We start from the raw sequence: 18,090 nt of genomic DNA, 5'->3' as shown, positions 1-18,090 counted from the left end.
GAAGAAGGCTGCCTCGTCCCGCGCCGAGACACCGATCGATCTCAGCAAGTGACAAAGTTGAATCCGTGGGAGTTTCAGCTGCGCCGTCAGTGGTCCTTCACGCGGGCTTCAAGAAAAGCTCGCGCAGACGAGCGCTGCTCAGCTCGCGCATGGAGGAAGCCATGCTAGTACATCGTTGTGCGTGCATGCGATGGACAGGCAGCCTGTCGCGTCGCAAAGACGCACGTAGTTTGCAGGCAACGGAGCATACAAACAACAAGCTTCGCCACAGTACTTGGTGCACCGCCTTGGACTAAGAAACGCAGAGGTGCATCGCAGGTGCGCTGACCAGATGCCGAAATATCGAACCGTTGGACGCGCGCTACGATTTGCGCTTGTGTGGCAACATTCGATAAATTAGACCAATCCCAATCGTCGCTCGCATGTATTTTAGCCAATGAAAGACACCGAGCGTGGCGGCGCAGCGACACCGGGGCATGGACACGACGACCTTGTGCTCCGTGGGATCGCCATGGACGCGCGTGAACCGACGAGTGGCTGCGGACCGCCGACGCCATGGACGCGCTACATCGAATGGATGGTAGTCGAGTGGAAGAGGAGGATAAATAAGAGATGGATTAGGTACGGCGAAGGGGACGTGATGATGCGCTATCGATCGGTGGCTCGACGACTAAACTACTACTAACGACTACAGCGATGGGCTTAGAGCTCGAGCAAGAAGATGTCGTCGGCGTCGTCGTCCAGCGCGCGGGTCGCCTTGGACGACGGCAAGAGCGTATCTTCGTCGTCGTCGTCTTCGTATGCGACGCGGCGGCGCAGGCGCAAGTCGCGGTCTTCGTAGCTCTCCATGGAGCACGTTCGCCGACGGCGGTAGTCGATCTCGATCGGCTGCGAGTACGTGCTGAAGAAGAAGCAATCAATGTCGTCGGCAGCGACCGGCGACGCAGGCCCGGTCGTGGTGATGTCGTCGTCGTAGGCAAAGACATCGACGTAGCTCGAGGTCGGCTTTTGCAACGTCTGCTTGAAGAGCGTCTTGAACTCCTCGTCGAACGAGTCGGCGTCGAGGAGCGTGCGTGGCGCGGCCAGCATGGGCTCGGGCAGGCTGGGAAGATGCCACATGGTGTAGGACGAGGTTGGCTCGGTCGAGAGCAAATTCAAAACTGGCACCCGCACGTGACGGAGCACCTGGGCTCGACAAAAAAGGGTGTACGCCTGGCGCGTGTTTTTATTTGGTCGGGCTTTTTTTGTACACGTGCGACGGACCAGTTGGTTGCTGGCGACACACACCCGAGCCAAAGGCACGGTCCATGCACGTCACTTGTCCTGTCCGATGCATGCATGGTCCAGCACGCTCGACTGGAGACGCCCAGATTGCACTTGTAGAGCAGCTTTTGGTAGCACCCATGTGAACTGGAATGTTGTGGGTCGCGGGCGGAGATGCGAGAGATTCGACCATGGCAGCGTGTACGTCCTAGGGGCGCCGACGAGATGGTGTGGATGCGATTGGTCGTCGCTTGGGCTGACGCGGTGTTGTCGATCGTGGCCGACCAGTTGTGTGCTGAAAAGGGCTTTGTATGTCGCATCTTCGTTCGATCGAAGATTCGATGGGATGTGCGAGACGCTGTTGCATTTGATTGGTGGCCGCCGGCAAGGATCTGACCGTTACAGTCCGTGACGGTGCGAAGAAAATGCAAGGGTCCACGTGTCAAAAAAGGGTGCACACCGCGGTCGCCACGTGGGCACGGCTGGCGCACGGGCGATCGCAGCCCCTTGCCACTTGACAGAAGCACATAAGCAACACTGCGACGGCCGGCTCGTCCCATCCTGAGAGCCCGCCATGGCCGAAAAAAAACAAAAAACTGTACCTTGGTGGCCTGGGAGGATTGCACCAAGCTGGGAGCATCCGACGCGCCAGTCGCGCAATAGAAACTTCAAGCGTTCTCAGGCGCCGCATTTGGTATTGGCAAGGCAGAGTGGCACGGCGCTCTGATTGATTTGAAAACAGTACGCGAACCACCCAACAAACCTTGACAGAGCTTGAGTTGGCTTCACTGCTGTGGTGCACAAACATGCGCGCGGCGCCCATACCGTGGTCGTATCCCACGGTGCGGCCTCGGGATCGTCACATTCGAGAGGTGTACCTCGTGGCCCAGCCCGGTTTCTTGCCCCACAGCACATCGACGCCGCAAGCACCCAGAGAGCAACATGCATTGCGACAGGTGATTTGTTTCCGCAGCTCAATATACCGCCAAAAGTCAAATTCAAGAATACGAAAGCAGAATATATTCATTTTAGCAGGTGTATCGGCGTTGCGCAAACAAGCGCGAGCCGCGTGCAATGCGCATGGGAGGTTGAAGTAATCCACGATCGTGTTTTAGCAAACGCTGTCTTTTGTGTAGGTCGAATACTAGCGTAGAATGGCCACTGTAGGCGGGGTGCAAAGAGGGCTCTCTGCCTTGTTACGATTGTACCCTCGACGTGGTGCGACGGACGGCACCACGAGCCAGCGCGTGGCGTCACTCGCACCACGCCAAAGGCGGCACACGCCACACGAGCGACCGATCCATCGCGGCCACGCGTGCGCGGGCGTCCCGTCGCAAGCGCGTCGATGATTGGCGGAAACGCGATCCGTTTATGGCAGGGCTGTCGCGTCCGGACCCCTTTTTGGCTACTCGCCGCACTGAATCTTCGAAAGAATCTTTTGTCACATTTTTAGGATTAAACTGGCGTCAAAAATGGACGATCATCGGCGACATCGGCCGCAGGTGCGCAGATCGATGACGCATGGATCAAATCCGAAGCGTTCGAATGGTCGCAACTGCTCCCTCCACCATCCCCGTGTCTCGCTATACGCCGAGCTGCGAATTGGAAATTTTGAGTTGTTACCTGTCGCTTGCTACTGGTTGCTTGGATTTAAATGCATCGCAGCGGAGATCCCAAAAATATATATCTCGCGCGGGTCATGTAAGGCACTTAAGCCAAGCGAGTTGATAGGATCTCTTCTAGAAAAATGATGGCTTTGGTACACAACCACTCGAAGAAACCATTGTTCCATTGGCCGGTTCTGTAGGTCGCTTGCAGGCCCCAAGATCAGGAATCACTCGCTTCCAGTTTACAGGACCAGGTTTGCGTGAGGGTACGATGATAGCTGCCCGTCTTTTAACAGGCCAGCGCTGCTGTTTTCTCGACGTGAAGCCACTCGAAGTCGACATTCCTTGAACGCGTCGTCCTTGGGTGGCCCTACGAGGTGGCGTCTGCTACTCATGCCGAGTGCATTCTAGAAGCTCCGTGTCTTCTAGAAGCCCGGACGAGACGCGACGGCAACAGCTGGATATACAAACAAGCTCATGACCCGTCGCTTTCGAAGTAGCCGACGGCGGCGTCGTCCCGCGAGCCATACGACGATCTGGAACCGAATTCGACGCCGCCACCATCGACATGGAAGGTTGGGTCTCTTCGCGCGCGTCGTCATGCAGCCAAAGGATCCACAGGACGCCGTCTTGGGAGTCGTCTCGATGGCAAGAACGCTGGCGACACCGCCGCGCGCATTCGAACGGCTCGCGCACACAGCCTTCTATCCAGGGTATAGAATCGATGATTTAGTACTATAGTATATATTAACCACCTTTCCGTCAAAGCATCGCGATTTCCAGCGGAAGGTAGAGCGTGTTGGCAGCAGAACACGGTGGGTGGGCGCACTACCGGTGCACCAGCAGTCTTTCGTGGGCTTGTACACGCGTGGGCATGAGCCATTCCCTTTGCTGCTATACATGAAAACAAGCCATTGACTTGCATTCGAGAGAGAGCATCGAGCATCCCTGCTCTGTACCTCGGTCGCTCGGCGACCTTGCTATTCTCAAACCACCACGGTTCCCGATGTAGTAGTAGCTTGCGTAACGACCAAGTTGCGAAACCATGAGTCGGTTGGCGGCCACCCGCGTGACCGAGAGCGACGACGACGACGAGAGCGTCGCGGGCCATGGCAACAATCGCCAGCACGACGTCGTCTTGAGCCGCGAAGAGTTCGATTTGCTGCAGGTCTTGCTTCTGCCATGTCGTCGGCTCACATAAAGGGACAGGCGTTCCACAAGCTCATCCCGGTGCCCGCGCTCTCGTCGGGCATCACGCGCGTCGTGTGCGACGAAGAGCTCCAAGTCGGCGACGAAGCGGTGCGATCCCTTCGTCACTACATGACGACAATGTACTACAAGGACATACTAGGTGCCAGCGCCCGGGCCCGAGGTTGACGACGTGCCAGAGCTGAGTGCGAGTGCTTCGCACGTCTCAATCGTGCGGCGCCTCTCGCGCTCCTTGACGCCGGTACGACTTGCGTAGTACTCGTATCTCAACAACCCAGCTTATGAACGCGAGCAGGAGGGCGTCTTGCGACAGACCCCGACCAAGCCGCTGACCAAGGAGGTCGACCTCTCCAAGTTTACGCTGCGCACGCCCCAGCCACCATGCACGCCCAAGCGTACCTAGCCTCATATGATACCTAATTGTACAGGCCTTTTCGATGGCCCAATGCGGCCAAGGAAGAGAAAGATGCGCATGAGAAAGCTCCATGTTGTAGACGCGTGGTCTCGAGTGCTAGTAGCCCGCTTCTTGCGGGTTGATAAAAGCACCGTCATTACAGTGGCGGCTACAGGGTCTAGAGCTCGTCGCGATCGGCGCGATTCGGCGCGAGAAGGAGTGCCACGTAATCGCGGATAGAGCTCTCCTTCCAGGATTCGACCCTACGCAGCGCTTGGATGTGTCTTGAGCAAGGTCATGGACGACGTACTCGACTTTGGTTTGCATGGCACCCGCGCTGTCGTAGAAGAGCACTTGAGGCTTTTGGCCGTGTTCGTACTACACGTCATCAGCGATCGCGATTCGAAGACGCAGGTGGGAGCTTAGAGTACCTGCACCGAGAAGCCAGGCAGCGACCATTGGCCATGGTTCTGTACGAGCTGGACGACCTCGGGGTACCGGCGCAGCGATCAGGAGCAAACGCAGAGCTGCGCCGACGCATAGGTTGTTCGTGGCGTGCAGCACTCGAGGCAGTCGCCGCGCGTCGCGGCATCGTCGCGGCAGCTGTCGCAGTCAATGGCCGCCGCATCGAGCCCCAGCGATGTGCATTCTTCGCGTGTGAGCACCGCCGCGAGCGCGCCACCAACGAGCGCGGTGAAGATGCTTGTACGCCACATGCTGGAAGATCGCACTGTGCGATCGTCCGGATACGAAGCGCCACGACAAATCTCAAAGAGCATGGCCAAACCGACACGCATCACCACCAAGCAAGGGCTATCGACCTCACGACTACCCCCACAGCAGCTCAGCAGCTCGACGGCGCTGGGCCCTGGTCAAAGGAACTCGCGCAGACTCTGAAGCATGGAACCGTTCACCGGCGGATGATGGCGCATCGGATATGATCTTGTTGAAGCACGACCACTTGAAGGTGGGAGCGATCTTATACGACGACACTTTGCACCCACTTCAACAACGCGACGGTGATGGGTCAGCCAAGGACATTATGTACATGCTATCTACCCGAAGCAATGGTCTATGGACAAAGCTGCTATAAAAACACGAGAGGAGTCGTCGCATTCCAACACAGCGGCTCGTCTTGCACCCATGCACGCCCCTTCGCTCGAAGCCATGGGTGTCCCCGGTGACGGGCGAGCGCATCATGTCCTGTGCGTCACTGCTGCATACAATGGTCTTGGTCGTGATGGCCATCGCGACCAATCTCTTCCACGCACGCTGCTTGGTGCGACGGCGCTGCCATGACGACCGGCAGACAAGAGATAGCGCTGCACAAGCACGACGAGACGCTCTCACTTGCACCGCTTGCGCTTGTACCTCTCCCTGAGCGCGGTTTTCTTCTGACGGTGCAAGACAAGCGAGCCAATCAGTGACGGCACGCGCTCATGCACCAGGTCATCCTGGTCTCTCCAGCGCCAACTTACCGTGCGCAATCGACGTGGGGACGACGCATTGGTCGTGTCAAAATCACTTGGGGTTTGTATGGTCGACCACGCGTCCGGATGAATGACCCAGGTTAACCGGTTGGCGCTGAAACATTCGGTTGGTATAAGCTCAATCCGGCCACCACCACCAGCGCGACCGCAGTGTCCAAGTCGACGACCATGGGCGGCAAGAAACCTCTCAACATGCAGAACACGCGCGGAACGTGGAGCAGCTCGCCGTCGCACCACACCTTCTCCGCCTCCAACCTCGCCATGAACGACTACGCTGGCCCGTTCCACCAAGCAGCCACCGGCCTCTACGACGTTGGCCTCTTGGATCTTGGCCACCAGCCGCCGCCACCGCCGCCTTCGTCGACCTCGGGCGGTAGGCGAGTCATGGCGAGACGCGATTGCGATGCTACTGTGCGTAGGCCCGTCGCTCATGCATGGCGTCATCGGCTCGACGCGCCCGCCATTGGGCTTTGTACGCAATCGACGAGAATGCAATCCTATGACGATGCGAGTAGGAGCGCGCCGACCTCTTTGCCAACGACATGATTGACACCAAGGTCTCGGAGCTTGTCGAGGCCATTGGGTCGAGCATGCGCCGCCAGCTCAAGCCCATCGTACGTCGCCACGACGTCGATGCACGAGCTCAAACGAATGTAGGCGCAGGCGCAGGGCGTGACGGGCGCGTGCAACTGCAGCGACGAAGTCTCCGAGTTGCGGCAGATGGTGCTCGACATGCAGCGTCAGATTCAAACGCTCCAGAGTCAGCCGGCCGCGGACAAGTCTGCTTCGCGTACGCCCACGCAGCATTCAGGATGCATCTCACGCGGGCCTCCGTAGCCAAAGAGTCCAAGGAAGTGGCGGCTGTCATGGACCGTGTCTCGACACTCGAAGGCCGGCAGAGCGCATTCCAGTCACAAATGGCGCAGCTGTGCAAGTCGCTGGGTACCGTGCCGAGTACGTGGCCGTTCTCTTGAGCCTCGCATCTCACGCACGAAAGTAGCGGGCAAAAATGGCAGTGGCAAGGCCGGGGGTATCGCGCTTCCAAAGCCACTTTTGCAAGAACTGCGCGACGAGTTTGACTCGAAGCTCAACGCTGGTACCTGTTGCGCGACCAGAAGCGGCGAGGCTGAGGATCCTGTAGCGACACTCAAGCTCGAGACGGCCATGAACAAGCAGATCTCGGTTGCCATGGCGTCGACCGAGCAGCACATTGCCCAAGACATGGATGGTAGACTATATACTGTCGACGTACTCTTCGTGCAACGCGTGCGCAGGTCGCTTCAAGTCGATGACGTCGATGCAGTACGACGACATTTTGAGGTACACTATTGTCCTCTCGAAGCGGCACTCAAGTGGACGCGTAGTTTGGTCTCGAGCGAGACGGACATTTGTCTCCAAAACACCAAGCAGTGGCTCGAGGACAAGGTGTCACAGGAAGCGAAGCACCGCATGGCACTGGAGGCCCGCATGAACCAGCAGTTTGAGAACCACGTCGAGTGGCTCCAACAGCTCGAGTCGGTCGGGGGCAATTGGCATGGCACGTTGCCGCCGTACCAAGAGCAGATCGACAAGCTCGTCACGCACGTCACGCAGCTCCAGGCCAACGTCGTCGCCAACGCCAGCACGAAAAAAGTCGACAAAGCAGGTCTGTTAAAAGGTCGCACCTGCCTTGTCTCAAGCATATTTTGGTAGCCGGCCTCACGCAAGCCCAAGTCAAGCAGATTCTGCACGACATGAAGGCCGTCACGGAACAATTGGCGCTCCTCGACATGGCATGTGGTACACAACTTGTCTGCACACGAGTGGACCGACGACGTCATGGCGTGATGTTAGCCAAATCCTCGGAAGCAAGCGAAGAAAGCAAGAAAAAGTGGTCGGGCTGCAAAAACTCATTGAAAAAATGATGCGCGACCAAGGCTCGGTCGAACAACTCCTGCAGCAATACGTCAGGTGCGGCCTCGAACCCACGACGTTTTGTTCATGGTGTTTCTAGCACGATTACGCACCAGGTAGCGAGCGTGACCCGGCAGTACGTCTCGGTGCGCATTCGAGACAACAACCGACTGCTGGACGCGACGTTGCGGGCGCGGATTCCAGCGTATGTGGAGAATGAGACGGAGAGTTTTATGCTCGTGCGGCCGTCGAGCGCCCCGTCGAGCCCGCCAGAGCGTCTCGGCCTTGCCGATGGTACATGACACCCGTTGTATGGCAATGACGATCAACGCATGCCGTAGGAGCACCGGGACTTGTGCTGCGGGACGATGGTGCAGCGATCAATGAGATGCTCCTCGACAATGCACTCAAGATGGACTTGCCGGCCACCGCCGCACCCACCAAGCAGCCTTGAAACTCGAAGCACAGACGTTGACCAATGCTATGAACCCTCTCGTTGGTGTATCTTGCTCGTGGCGGAAGCCCTGTCGATGGCGTCAGAGCTCGGCTACTCGGCTGTGGCAGATGGCGTCTCATAGAAGTCTTCATCGACGCCCAGATGGCCAGTCAGAAGCTGCATGCCGGGCACGACGGCAGCAGGCTTCGGCGGGCGTCGTCTCGGTCAACGGCGTGGTCACCTTGTGTAGTTGAACCAGCCATGGCGGCTTGGGAGTTTGGCTCGGCACGGGGCCACACGTGAAGGCGTCTACAATCGTAGCCGAGCCACTTGTCCTGCGTCAGGTCTACGCCGAAGTCACAGCTGCGGCACTCCTGCGACTGTGGTTCACGCGCGTGGCTGAGATCAAGGATGGCTCATCATCCTAGGTTCATCGACGCCAAGGGAACGAGACAATAGTCCCTTGATCGACGCTGTAATAATACGCTTTCACGGAGGTGTGGCCAAACAGCTGGACCCTACCCGCACTGCATTTTCGGGAAAGAAAGGGGGACAACCAATGAATTCAAGTCGACACCACATATGAACGATATTATGAAGATTACGCATCCTCCTTGTGCGGGCCAAAATACTCGAAATGCATGTGGTCCTCGGGCACCTTCCAGCCGCGGAGGATGGTTTGGATCGCGTGCATAAAGCCGGGCGGACCGCAGAAGTAAAAGTGTGCGTCCTTGTTGGGCACGATGCGCTCGAGCGCCGCCGCGTCCACAGCCGTGTCATACAGCGCGTGGAACTTGAAGTTCGCGTGCGTGGCCGCGCGCGCGACGAACGTGTCGTGCAGCGCCTCGACCGACGGACTCCGCGCCGCGTTGAGCATCGTGATTTGGTTCGCGCACTTCTGGTTCAGAAGGAGATCGTCGACCATCGACGCAAGCGGCGTCACGCCGACACCGCCGCTCAAGAGCACAATGGGCTTGTCGTGGTCGACCGTGAGGAAGAAATCGCCGCAGGGCACGCCGACCTTGACGACGCTGCCTTCGCGAAGCGAGTCGTGCAGGTACGTCGAGACTTGACCGACAGGTCCGCCCTCGCTCAGCGGCGCTTGGCGCTTGACCGTGATGCGGTATTCATTCGCGTCTAGTGACAATAATGTCATTCGATCCAAAGACAAGAAGTGTGGTGTACTGGGGGCGTTGGAGAGCGAGTAGTTGCGCTGCGTCGTAAACTCGGGCGTGTCGAAGCGAAGGCCGACGTATTGCCCGGCTTCAAACCCGACAACCGAGCCGCCGTCCGCCGGGCGAAGGTAAAAGGACGTGATTTCATCCGACTCGTGCACTTTTTTGGCCACGACAAAGTCGCGCCAGCCTTCCCAGCCACCGACGGACGCGGCCTTCTCTTCGCGGAGCTTGCGCTCGCGCTCGATAAGAATGTCGGCCAGGAACCAGTAGCCTTCGCCCCACGCTTTCAGAATTTCGGGCGTCGCCGCCTCGCCGAGGACGGTCTTGATCGCGGCCAAGAGGTGCGTGCCCACGACGCCATAGTGCTCGGGCAAAATGTAGAGCGACACGTGCTTCTGCGCCATGCGCTCGACGGCCGACGTGAGCACACCGAGGTCTACGATCGAATGGCATCAATACACGCCTGACATGCCTCCATGGTCCATAAACGTACTGTCAATGTTGGCAGCGTACGCGCCGACGGCAGCCGCGAGGGCCGACGGCTGGCGCGCGCGGGTCTCGCCCGGCAGCACCTTTTGGTGGCTCGGGTTGAAGAGCGCCGAGATGGCCGGGTCGCTCGTCAGCATTGTGCCGTACATGGTGCTCGTAATTGTGTAGCCGTGCTCGGCGACGACGGGGCTCGTTGCCTTGATGATGCTGATCGTGCTCGGGCTCAAGGCCGAGAGGTTGCGGCAGCCGAGGCGCTTGGCCGTGGTGGTGACGCTGGATCGGAGGAATTGCATCTTGAAGGCAAGGGAAAAATGATTGGCGCTGGACGGAGACCGAGGATACCGAGGTTCAAGCTTCAAGAAGGGACCTACACATAACCATGCATGTCGTCTCGCACATGGTCCGTGGCAACAAAGAAAATGGCGCCAAGCGGGACGGATTGCGAGGCCATCACAGGCGCCGATTGGCTTAACTCCGGAAATCTCAGAATTATAAACCAATCGATCTGCGTTCTTTTATCCGGATCCGGTAAAGGGCCCACGAGGCCTCGCAAACATGCCTTGTCGCGCTCGGTTCTATGCACCACGGGGCTCACAACGACGACGGCGCCGCAAAGAGCAAGCCGAACCACCGACTTGAGCTCTAGGTGTATCTATCTATTATTAATAAGATAATAGCCTTAACAACTTACTGTCTGGAATACCATTCTATCGCAGACGAGGTGGACACTTGGCGCTTCAAATAAAACCCTCTAAAACGTATATGTATGTTGCCTCCCTTTTACAATTACCTCTATGTTTGGATGACGAGAGTCGGCTAAAACCTTCTATATATGATATTACCTGCACCACCGTGTTTAAACGCACCGACGCACGTGGAACGAAGCAAGGGACGTGATACGATTGCGTTGCCGCCCCTCGACAGCTACACAACGAGCCTTCGAGCGCGTTGTGGCTTGCATGCGGCAGTGGGACCCATGGTGGCCACGATCGTGTCGCGACCACAGACGCACGATTACCCTATTTAACGTATGAGCGTTAAAGTGTTTGACGGCCCGAAATGACCTAAAACGCTCCCGTTGGCGGCCGCAGAAATCCGATGAACGCGTTCGAGTACCTCGCGACGCGGCCCGTCGCGAGCGTTGACCGGCTCTTCGACGACCCATGGGCGTGCCAAGCAGTCTTCCAGAGCCTGCCCGCGCTCTCGCAGCAGATCGTCATGCGCCTCCTCTTCGCCGCCGGCGAGACGACCCGCGATACGATCCTCTCGTGGGTGCACGAGTCGTCCACGGACGCCATGGTCGCGGCCATCGACAAGGTACCGCGCAGCATGGAGCATGGATTGGCCTCATGAGCTGTAGCTCTCGCATCTGCGCGTCTTGGCCAAGGCGCCGCATGGGCTCGCTCTCAACACACACTTCCAGGCACAGCTGCGCACGGCGCTGAGCTCGCTCGGCGGGTCGCCGTGGGAAGACGGCCGGCAAAAGCTGCCGGCCGAGAAGCCGATCGCTGCGATGGACCTCGAGAACTATGCGCGCACGCGCTGGGATGCAGTGTTGCACTTCATGGTATCTCGTCGTCGTCGGTGGCGCGATCGTTGCCGCATGCCATGCGTAGGTCGGGTCCACCGCGGTGCAGGCGCCGCCCGATACGGTCGTGCAGATCCTCGAACAGACGAAGCTCATGCAGGCGTCGCCCGAAGACCGCCGGAAGCTCCATATCACGGACACGGGCTACGAGTTTATGCTCAAGGACATTCACGCGCAGACGTGGATCTTCGTGCTCGAGTACATCAAGAACATTGACAAGCGGGGCGTCATGTCGGCCGAAGAGATGCTCCAGTTCCTCTTCCAGATGAGGTAGATCGACCTCGATAGCAGCAGCAGCCTCCCATAGTGCGTAGTTATTGCCAGATGCACCAGTACTACGCGGTGGCCGACCTCACGCGCAACCAGCAGCAGCTCCTTGGGGACCTCGTCGAGCTCGGCCTTTTGTACCGCAGCAACTCGCGCGCAACACGGTACCGTCATCGATGTCGACGATCGAACCATGGACCAATTCATGGCGTAGCTTTTACACGACGAGCTTGGCCGTCAACCTCATCTTTGGCGGGCTCGCGGGCCAGACGCGCCCCGCGATTCAAATGAACCAGTCGCTCGAGAGCTTTCATCAGGCCGCGGTAGCTCGCTTCGTCGGCATCTCAGGCTCACGATGGATATCGATGCATAGACCGTCCCCAAAGGGCCAAGCGAGGCCAGCGGCGCGTCATCGTCGCACCTTAGCATCATTGTCGAGACCAACTTCAAGGTCTATGCGTACACGTCGTCGAGCTTACACATTGCGATGCTGAGTGTGTTTGTGGACATTGTTGTACGTCCATCTCAAGACACCATTATTGTCCATCCATCACCTGATATCTCGCGTAGGTTCGGCTGAAGAACATGGCGGTGGGCTTCTTGACGCGCGAGAGCATTCGGTCGGCGCTCATCCACGGCATCTCGGCTGAGCAGGTGGCGTTCTTGTGGTGGTTTTTGGCAAATGAACAATATTGTCGTGTAGATTTATGACTTTTTGATGCAGCACGCGCACCCCAAGATGGTGCAGAACACGCCCGTGATCCCGGAAAACATTGCCGACCAACTGTACCTCTGGCAACGCGAACGCAACCGGATTCAGTTTGTGCCAGGCGAGCTCCTCGAAGGCTTCACGCTCTCGGAGGTACGCATTGTGAACCATGCTTTCGATTTGTTGGCATTTTTGGCATTTTTCATTTTTTCATCGTTTTCATCGTTTTCCTCGTTTTGTAGGAATTTGCGGCCGTCGTGCAGTACGCGCGGGATCTCGATGTCCTCACGTGGAGCGATGCGTCGCAGCACAAGCTCACCGTCGCGCAGCACGGCGCCGACGCGGTGCGCAAGTACATCCAGTCGCTGCGCGGGTAAGAACGACATAAAAGCACATGCTTGTTGCCTACCATCTTGCGCCTTGCACAACGCCACTCGCGTCTCGTACAAGGCGAGGAGCGTCTCGCTTTGGCATGAGATCGACCCTTTTGGTCGACGACGCGCTCTGCACGGAGGGCGTCTCAACGTCGATGGGTCGTCTCCGTCACTCGTGGCCGTAGCGATGGCCGTTGACGCTGATGCAGCAGCCGCCCACGGCCTCGTTCCCGGCGATCTGCCACTGCCACGATGTCGACCTGCGACCTACGACCTGCGACGTGGTCACCGCGGCTGCTTGATAAGAACAGCGTCGCCTCTGCCGACGAGAGTGAGAGGAGCCATGGTTGCTGATCGGTGGAGAACCCTGCGCTGTCGATGAACGAGACGAGGCCATGGCATCGACGGTGCGAGGACGTGGTGGTCCCTGCCTCAGCAAAGAGAAGCGAATACCTGACGATTTGCCCTGCATTAAGTGAAGCCCAGGGACAAGGGTAGATGGGTCTGGGCTGTCGCGACGGTGCAACATACTAGCATCAACCAAACGCAGACTTGAGACGAGGTCGACCAAGCTGCTAGACGATACTGTCGGCGTCGTACTGGAGCAAGACGACTTGGGAGCAAATGGACGCGCGGAGGACCATCATGCCGAGCGAGAAGACGAGCGGACCGAGCACAAGCAAGTTGCTCGAGAGCGCTACGACGAAGAGCAGGGCCGACGCGTCGGCGCTGGCGTCGATCGACATACAGAAAGTGGCTGTCGAGTGCCACGCTGCGTCCACTCTGGTACCGGAACTGCGAAGAGACAAGACCGGCGTCAACACGCGCGCGATCGGTCCTGCATACACCCATCGGTGCAGATGCTTCTTTCTCGTCCTGCCAGCTCGTCCTTCCACCGACGGCTTGGAAACGAATCGCTTTCCGCGCCAGAGCCGTTGGCAATGCGTGGTCGCTTCGATCGAGGTCGCGGACCAGAGGGCAAGAACCAACGCGCTGGACCAGCGACGGAGCGACGTGCGTCACCTGCATCGGCTGTGCATGAAGGCATGGGTGCCATGCCACTGTTGAGTCTACCCTAGTTTTCCGCTGCACCATCATCATCATCCCGCCTCGCCCGGGATGATCCCGACCCTCGTAGTCTCTGCCTATCGATCGACGAGGCGACGCGGACACAGTGGCCGGCGGTAGGAGGCATAGGATGTCTGCGCCAGAAGGGCTAGCGCATCGACCGCATCAACACGTCGTGAGATAACATCATGACCAAATGGTGCCATTCACAATAGTTCAATATGGGGGCACAGCGGTTACGAACGGTTCGAGCGTGTCTCTATGGTTTTGAATCCAGTTGGATCGTAGCACTCGGCCGACTTTATCTCTTCTGGTGCCTTCGCGGGACGACGGCGCGATGAGAGCTTCGTGCTTGTTGCTGCTCATCGGCTTCATGCCAGAGCTCGCTCACACACTGTACACGCGTGGGCAGCAAGGGAATCGAGTCCCTTTAGGGCAGACACGGTAGAAAACACGGACAATAACGCAGAGTACATTAAGACAAACAAGCGCATAACAAAACGCTAGACAACACTGTCGGCGTCGCAGTGGAGCAAGACGACTTGGGAGCAGAGCGACGCGCGCACGACCATGGCACCGAGCGAGAAGACGAGCGGGCCAAGCAGAAGGAGGTTGTTGGAGAGAAGGAGGAGCGCCTCTGCGCTGCCGAGGGTCGCGCTCTCAAACGTCATCATGCCGTGGGCTCGGAAAAATCAAAAGTGGTGTCTTCTCGCAGGCGCTGACAACCGATCTGTCGTGTGACCAGGTGGTGGGATGATGGGTTCGGGCCCAGACGTACCCTGCGCCGAGTAAAGTGCTTGGCCTTGTGCAAGATTCGGTACGAATCTTGGATCGTTGAAGGTACTACAAGCTGACAGGCGCGCAAACCACAGTCAGCGCCAAAAACGCACTCGAAATTGATGCAAGATATGGCCTCGTTCTCTTCTAATTTATATAGCCTGCAGCGAACTTGATGCCCTGGACCTGGTAGGAGACAAGGAGCGTAGCTCGTCGTACATACCGGTACGGGTACTACCCTTCCGGCTCCATGCATAACGTGGACGTGGGATCTGACGTCACGGAGGAGACCATGATGCAACACATGGCATCCAGGTTCATCATTGGGCGGGTTGCGGCGCAATTAGTAGACGTATTGTGCATATTACGAGGACTTTAAGAGGAACACCAACGACAAGTGGTATAGTACCGCGTGCCCAAGGGAAGTTCGAGCAAGGAGAGCGCCGGGTTCTTGAAGCGACGGTCGGCGACATGGCGTCGGTAGAGACGAGCATTGCTGCCTGGACGGCAAGGGTATACAATAGATACATCGATTATATACCCTTGCTAAACGTCTAGCGACGCATGAGATCCCCGTTCCTGTTGACGCTCACGTTTGGTGGCTACAAGGCGAACAATATATTGTAGGATTCCTCAATATATCTTTGCTCGCAATTGACGACGGGTACAAATATGATTCCAAACTCGCATTAGAAACCATTCGTTCCAACAGGTTGTTGAGTTCATTCGACGCATGTCCGTCGCTTGGTCCTCCTAGAATTGCATTTGTTTCCTGCGACGCGAAATAGAAGCCAGTAAAAACAGTTCGCCGAAGACCACCAACGAGACGACGGCAGGTCTCGTCAAGCGAGATTATTCCCTTGGGTCTCGTGGACATGGAGCCTCTAGCCCCAGTCAAACATCCTCCTAACCTCCTGACCTCTACCATACAACAACTCGGACTCGCTTTTCTCTTTGCAAGCCTATGTGCAGTGAGAAGTTATCTCGTCGCCTGGAGGACTTTACGGAGCGCGTCGTCATGGGCCTCACTCACGGCCGCAAGGTCGACGACAGAAGAGCACGATGCGCCGCCGCCTACGCAGCCACAGCCCGGCGCTCGAACGAAGAAGGAGAATGCTAGTCCCTACTACGTAGTACGTATGTAAAGTCGTTGTAACAACGAAGAGAACGCGAAACACGTTCATGCATGTGCTAGCTATGCTAGTGTCAGTCTACAAGCTAGAAACAAAATTTGCTCAAACGAAATCAATCCATGGGACTAACCCTGGGACTAACCCTGGGACCCAAGTTTTAAGGCCGGTTTGTGTAGCCGGAAAACTTAGCCGGTTGCACAAACCGGTTTACGTTGCAGGGTGCGTTGCCACGTCATCAAGGCGCGCGTCGTCGTGCGTCACGCGCTAATCGACATCGTCTTGTAGTTCGAGCGTGACGACCATGTGTCCAGTCTGCTCTTCAACGGCCTTCCTATACTGCCCGGACGTAGAACACCTCGCCGTTCTTGCCTCAGTGCAGTAGTACATGTACATGGTAGCGGACCGAGTGCCGATTGGCGACTAAGTATAGTCCCAATAGCATGGGCAGCGGTGCGTCTGCCCACGTCTACCGGCGCCGGCTCCTGCTCAAACAGCACAACGACGACCCGAATGTCTTGAACACCGAGCGTCTCGCACTGGCATTGAGGCGATGCGCATCGGTAGCACGCTATATTCACAGAGTTGCTGCAGCACGTAAATGTCACTAGGACCAACGGGGCGCGATCCCGCTGGCCGAGATCGCGACGATGCTGGCCCACGAGTATGGGCTACGCATTGCCGTCGACGATCTCCTCGGTAGCTTGCAGCACTTCGGCTGTGCGTGCGTGGCCTCCACCACGGTGGCGACTCGAGTCGTCTCCACAACATCTCACACTACAAGTGAAGGGCATTTGCATCACCGACACGGCGCCGCTTCTGGCCTTTCTGGCACCCCGGGACGTTGCACCGCCAGCGACGCCGACCATCTGGGTCGCATGCAAGCTCGGACAACTTGATGTCGTCAAGTCCCGGCTACAGGATGGCGTCAGTGCGTGGAGCGAGCGCGACACCTTCGACAACCTTCCGATCTACTATGCCAGTGTCCGCGCCATTCTACCTCGTCCGCTACTAATGGCATGTGCAGCTTTGTGGCCACAAGGACGTTGTCGAGCTCCTCTTATCGTGCTACTCCGCTCATCGCAACGACGTGACGCGAAGTGAAGCCGATCGGCTCCGGTGACGCGCCCCTATCGCCGTAATACCGTCGACAACGCAGAAGTAGATGTGCGACGAATGCGCTCCGCCCCGACATCAAGCGCTGCCTCCAATCGTTCGGGCAACCAAATGCGACGGCCAAACCAGCGTCCCGATCAACTCGGAAGGCGTCGATGCGCCAGCCGCGAAACGAGTCAAAGAAACAAGGTAGATCGCAAGAATGCGAATGATTATGAGTTGTTGTGATTAGTAGAAAAAAGACCCGAAGACGACGACGCCGATTTCGAAGCGATGGTCTCTGGCTGGTTCGACGACGAGTAGCGGAGCGTTCCATGATGGGTCGCGTCTTGGATTGCTGAGATGAGGAATGGAAGATGAGATATGCGTCGGAATTTTACGCGCCTTCGGCTGCGCAATATATCGCAACGCAGTCAAGTCGCACGACTTGCTCGATCGGGTGTTTCGACTAGACTGGAAAATCAAAACCATTCTTATCGGTCTAACATCGGACCTGTCCGTGTCCTGGAACGGTGATGTCCACGGTTGTAAAAGCGCAAGCCTTCAATAATGCTTGTTCCCAGCGTGGCATAGAGTGCGGCAGTACGCATGTTTTGCCCTAGTCCAACTGGATGGCGACGGCACAATGCGACCCCTTGAGTTCAGTTTTGGACATTCCAAGCAAGAGTCGGTCGACGTGAAATTTCCGATAAATACGATTTTGAATGTCGCAGATCGGCTTGAAGGTCAGTGCAGCCACCCAAACCGCAGGCGAATGACGTGGCGTCCCACCAAGTGCCCAGAAATGTAACGTGCGTTGCGTCCGTATGGTAGCGTCCCGCCGTCGCCGGTCGCCGCTGTACTTGGCAATACACTGTAGTGGCTTACTACGTATGGCAGTGGGGACTAGGAGACAGCGCGGCGCCGGGTGCACTGTGACTGACGCTATCTTCTTTCTTGGCGCCATTCGTTTCTGCATGTACTCCATGATTTCGATCCCGCCGTTGCAGAGTGGTCAGTCCAAGGCGCTCGGTGGATCTCTCGCATTCGTCACTTTTTCTTTTCTCAGCGCGCCTCCATACCATGGTGCTCGACGACGTAACCATCCAAAGCCGCCCGCTGC

The 18,090-nt window shown here is 57.5% G+C and overlaps 8 protein-coding genes across 8 annotated transcripts; 4 read left to right on the top strand and 4 right to left on the bottom strand.

Moving 5' to 3' along the window:
- Positions 1-584: 584 nt before the first annotated feature.
- Positions 585-1,162, bottom strand: SPRG_04344 (hypothetical protein). Its single transcript, XM_012343274.1, has one exon. The coding sequence runs from the start codon at positions 1,117-1,119 to the stop codon at positions 703-705; it is 417 nt and encodes a 138-aa protein (XP_012198664.1). The 5' UTR covers positions 1,120-1,162; the 3' UTR covers positions 585-702.
- A 2,726-nt stretch (positions 1,163-3,888) lies between these two features.
- SPRG_04343 (hypothetical protein) lies at positions 3,889-4,529 on the top strand. Its single transcript, XM_012343273.1, has 4 exons — positions 3,889-4,038; positions 4,080-4,169; positions 4,222-4,320; positions 4,375-4,529. Exons 1-4 carry the CDS (start codon positions 3,916-3,918, stop codon positions 4,480-4,482), a joined length of 420 nt encoding a protein of 139 aa, XP_012198663.1. The 5' UTR covers positions 3,889-3,915; the 3' UTR covers positions 4,483-4,529.
- Positions 4,530-4,645: 116 nt separating this feature from the next.
- SPRG_04342 (hypothetical protein) lies at positions 4,646-5,189 on the bottom strand (the record flags this gene model as incomplete). The annotated part of the gene is made up of 4 exons (XM_012343272.1): positions 4,646-4,736; positions 4,784-4,851; positions 4,905-4,943; positions 4,995-5,189. The coding sequence occupies 4 exons, from the start codon at positions 5,187-5,189 to the stop codon at positions 4,652-4,654; spliced, it is 387 nt and encodes a 128-aa protein (XP_012198662.1). The 3' UTR covers positions 4,646-4,651.
- Positions 5,190-6,079: 890 nt separating this feature from the next.
- SPRG_04341 (hypothetical protein) lies at positions 6,080-8,356 on the top strand. Its single transcript, XM_012343271.1, has 13 exons — positions 6,080-6,336; positions 6,383-6,435; positions 6,479-6,577; positions 6,621-6,753; positions 6,801-6,917; positions 6,964-7,059; positions 7,105-7,191; positions 7,238-7,283; positions 7,328-7,608; positions 7,656-7,742; positions 7,797-7,913; positions 7,957-8,150; positions 8,198-8,356. Exons 1-11 carry the CDS (start codon positions 6,132-6,134, stop codon positions 7,865-7,867), a joined length of 1,275 nt encoding a protein of 424 aa, XP_012198661.1. The 5' UTR covers positions 6,080-6,131; the 3' UTR covers positions 7,868-7,913; positions 7,957-8,150; positions 8,198-8,356.
- A 537-nt stretch (positions 8,357-8,893) lies between these two features.
- On the bottom strand, positions 8,894-10,252 carry SPRG_04340 (hypothetical protein; the record flags this gene model as incomplete). Its single annotated transcript, XM_012343270.1, has 3 exons — positions 8,894-9,429; positions 9,478-9,906; positions 9,964-10,252. The coding sequence occupies 3 exons, from the start codon at positions 10,250-10,252 to the stop codon at positions 8,894-8,896; spliced, it is 1,254 nt and encodes a 417-aa protein (XP_012198660.1).
- Positions 10,253-11,031: 779 nt separating this feature from the next.
- On the top strand, positions 11,032-12,954 carry SPRG_04339 (hypothetical protein). Its single transcript, XM_012343269.1, has 9 exons — positions 11,032-11,276; positions 11,320-11,526; positions 11,576-11,817; positions 11,862-11,978; positions 12,029-12,137; positions 12,188-12,328; positions 12,385-12,468; positions 12,518-12,676; positions 12,766-12,954. Exons 1-9 carry the CDS (start codon positions 11,058-11,060, stop codon positions 12,898-12,900), a joined length of 1,413 nt encoding a protein of 470 aa, XP_012198659.1. The 5' UTR covers positions 11,032-11,057; the 3' UTR covers positions 12,901-12,954.
- Positions 12,955-13,472: 518 nt separating this feature from the next.
- SPRG_04338 (hypothetical protein) lies at positions 13,473-14,639 on the bottom strand (the record flags this gene model as incomplete). The annotated part of the gene is made up of 2 exons (XM_012343268.1): positions 13,473-13,594; positions 14,480-14,639. The coding sequence occupies 2 exons, from the start codon at positions 14,637-14,639 to the stop codon at positions 13,473-13,475; spliced, it is 282 nt and encodes a 93-aa protein (XP_012198658.1).
- A 1,676-nt stretch (positions 14,640-16,315) lies between these two features.
- Positions 16,316-16,995, top strand: SPRG_04337 (hypothetical protein; the record flags this gene model as incomplete). Its single annotated transcript, XM_012343267.1, has 4 exons — positions 16,316-16,435; positions 16,484-16,592; positions 16,657-16,856; positions 16,900-16,995. The coding sequence occupies 4 exons, from the start codon at positions 16,316-16,318 to the stop codon at positions 16,993-16,995; spliced, it is 525 nt and encodes a 174-aa protein (XP_012198657.1).
- Positions 16,996-18,090: the final 1,095 nt, after the last annotated feature.

Source organism: Saprolegnia parasitica (assembly GCF_000151545.1).
Source record: "Saprolegnia parasitica CBS 223.65 unplaced genomic scaffold supercont2.13, whole genome shotgun sequence".
NCBI classification, from domain to species: domain Eukaryota; phylum Oomycota; class Saprolegniomycetes; order Saprolegniales; family Saprolegniaceae; genus Saprolegnia; species Saprolegnia parasitica.
Note: the sequence above shows the minus strand (reverse complement) of the source record. Positions and strands in the feature narration are given on the sequence as shown.

Bases quoted from the DNA above. Each gene is read 5' to 3' on its own strand.
- SPRG_04344 (XM_012343274.1), bottom strand. From the start codon at position 1,119: ATGTGGCATCTTCCCAGCCTGCCCGAGCCCATGCTGGCCGCGCCACGC.
- SPRG_04343 (XM_012343273.1), top strand. From the start codon at position 3,916: ATGAGTCGGTTGGCGGCCACCCGCGTGACCGAGAGCGACGACGACGAC. The intron at 4,039-4,079 runs GTCTTGCTTCTG...ATAAAGGGACAG, and splicing joins AAGAGTTCGATTTGCTGCAG to GCGTTCCACAAGCTCATCCC. The intron at 4,170-4,221 runs GTGCGATCCCTT...AGGACATACTAG, and splicing joins TCCAAGTCGGCGACGAAGCG to GTGCCAGCGCCCGGGCCCGA.
- SPRG_04341 (XM_012343271.1), top strand. From the start codon at position 6,132: ATGGGCGGCAAGAAACCTCTCAACATGCAGAACACGCGCGGAACGTGG. The intron at 6,918-6,963 runs GTACGTGGCCGT...GCACGAAAGTAG, and splicing joins GTCGCTGGGTACCGTGCCGA to CGGGCAAAAATGGCAGTGGC. The intron at 7,060-7,104 runs GTACCTGTTGCG...AGGATCCTGTAG, and splicing joins TGACTCGAAGCTCAACGCTG to CGACACTCAAGCTCGAGACG.
- SPRG_04339 (XM_012343269.1), top strand. From the start codon at position 11,058: ATGAACGCGTTCGAGTACCTCGCGACGCGGCCCGTCGCGAGCGTTGAC. The intron at 11,979-12,028 runs GTACCGTCATCG...TTCATGGCGTAG, and splicing joins AGCAACTCGCGCGCAACACG to CTTTTACACGACGAGCTTGG. The intron at 12,469-12,517 runs GTGGCGTTCTTG...ATTGTCGTGTAG, and splicing joins ACGGCATCTCGGCTGAGCAG to ATTTATGACTTTTTGATGCA.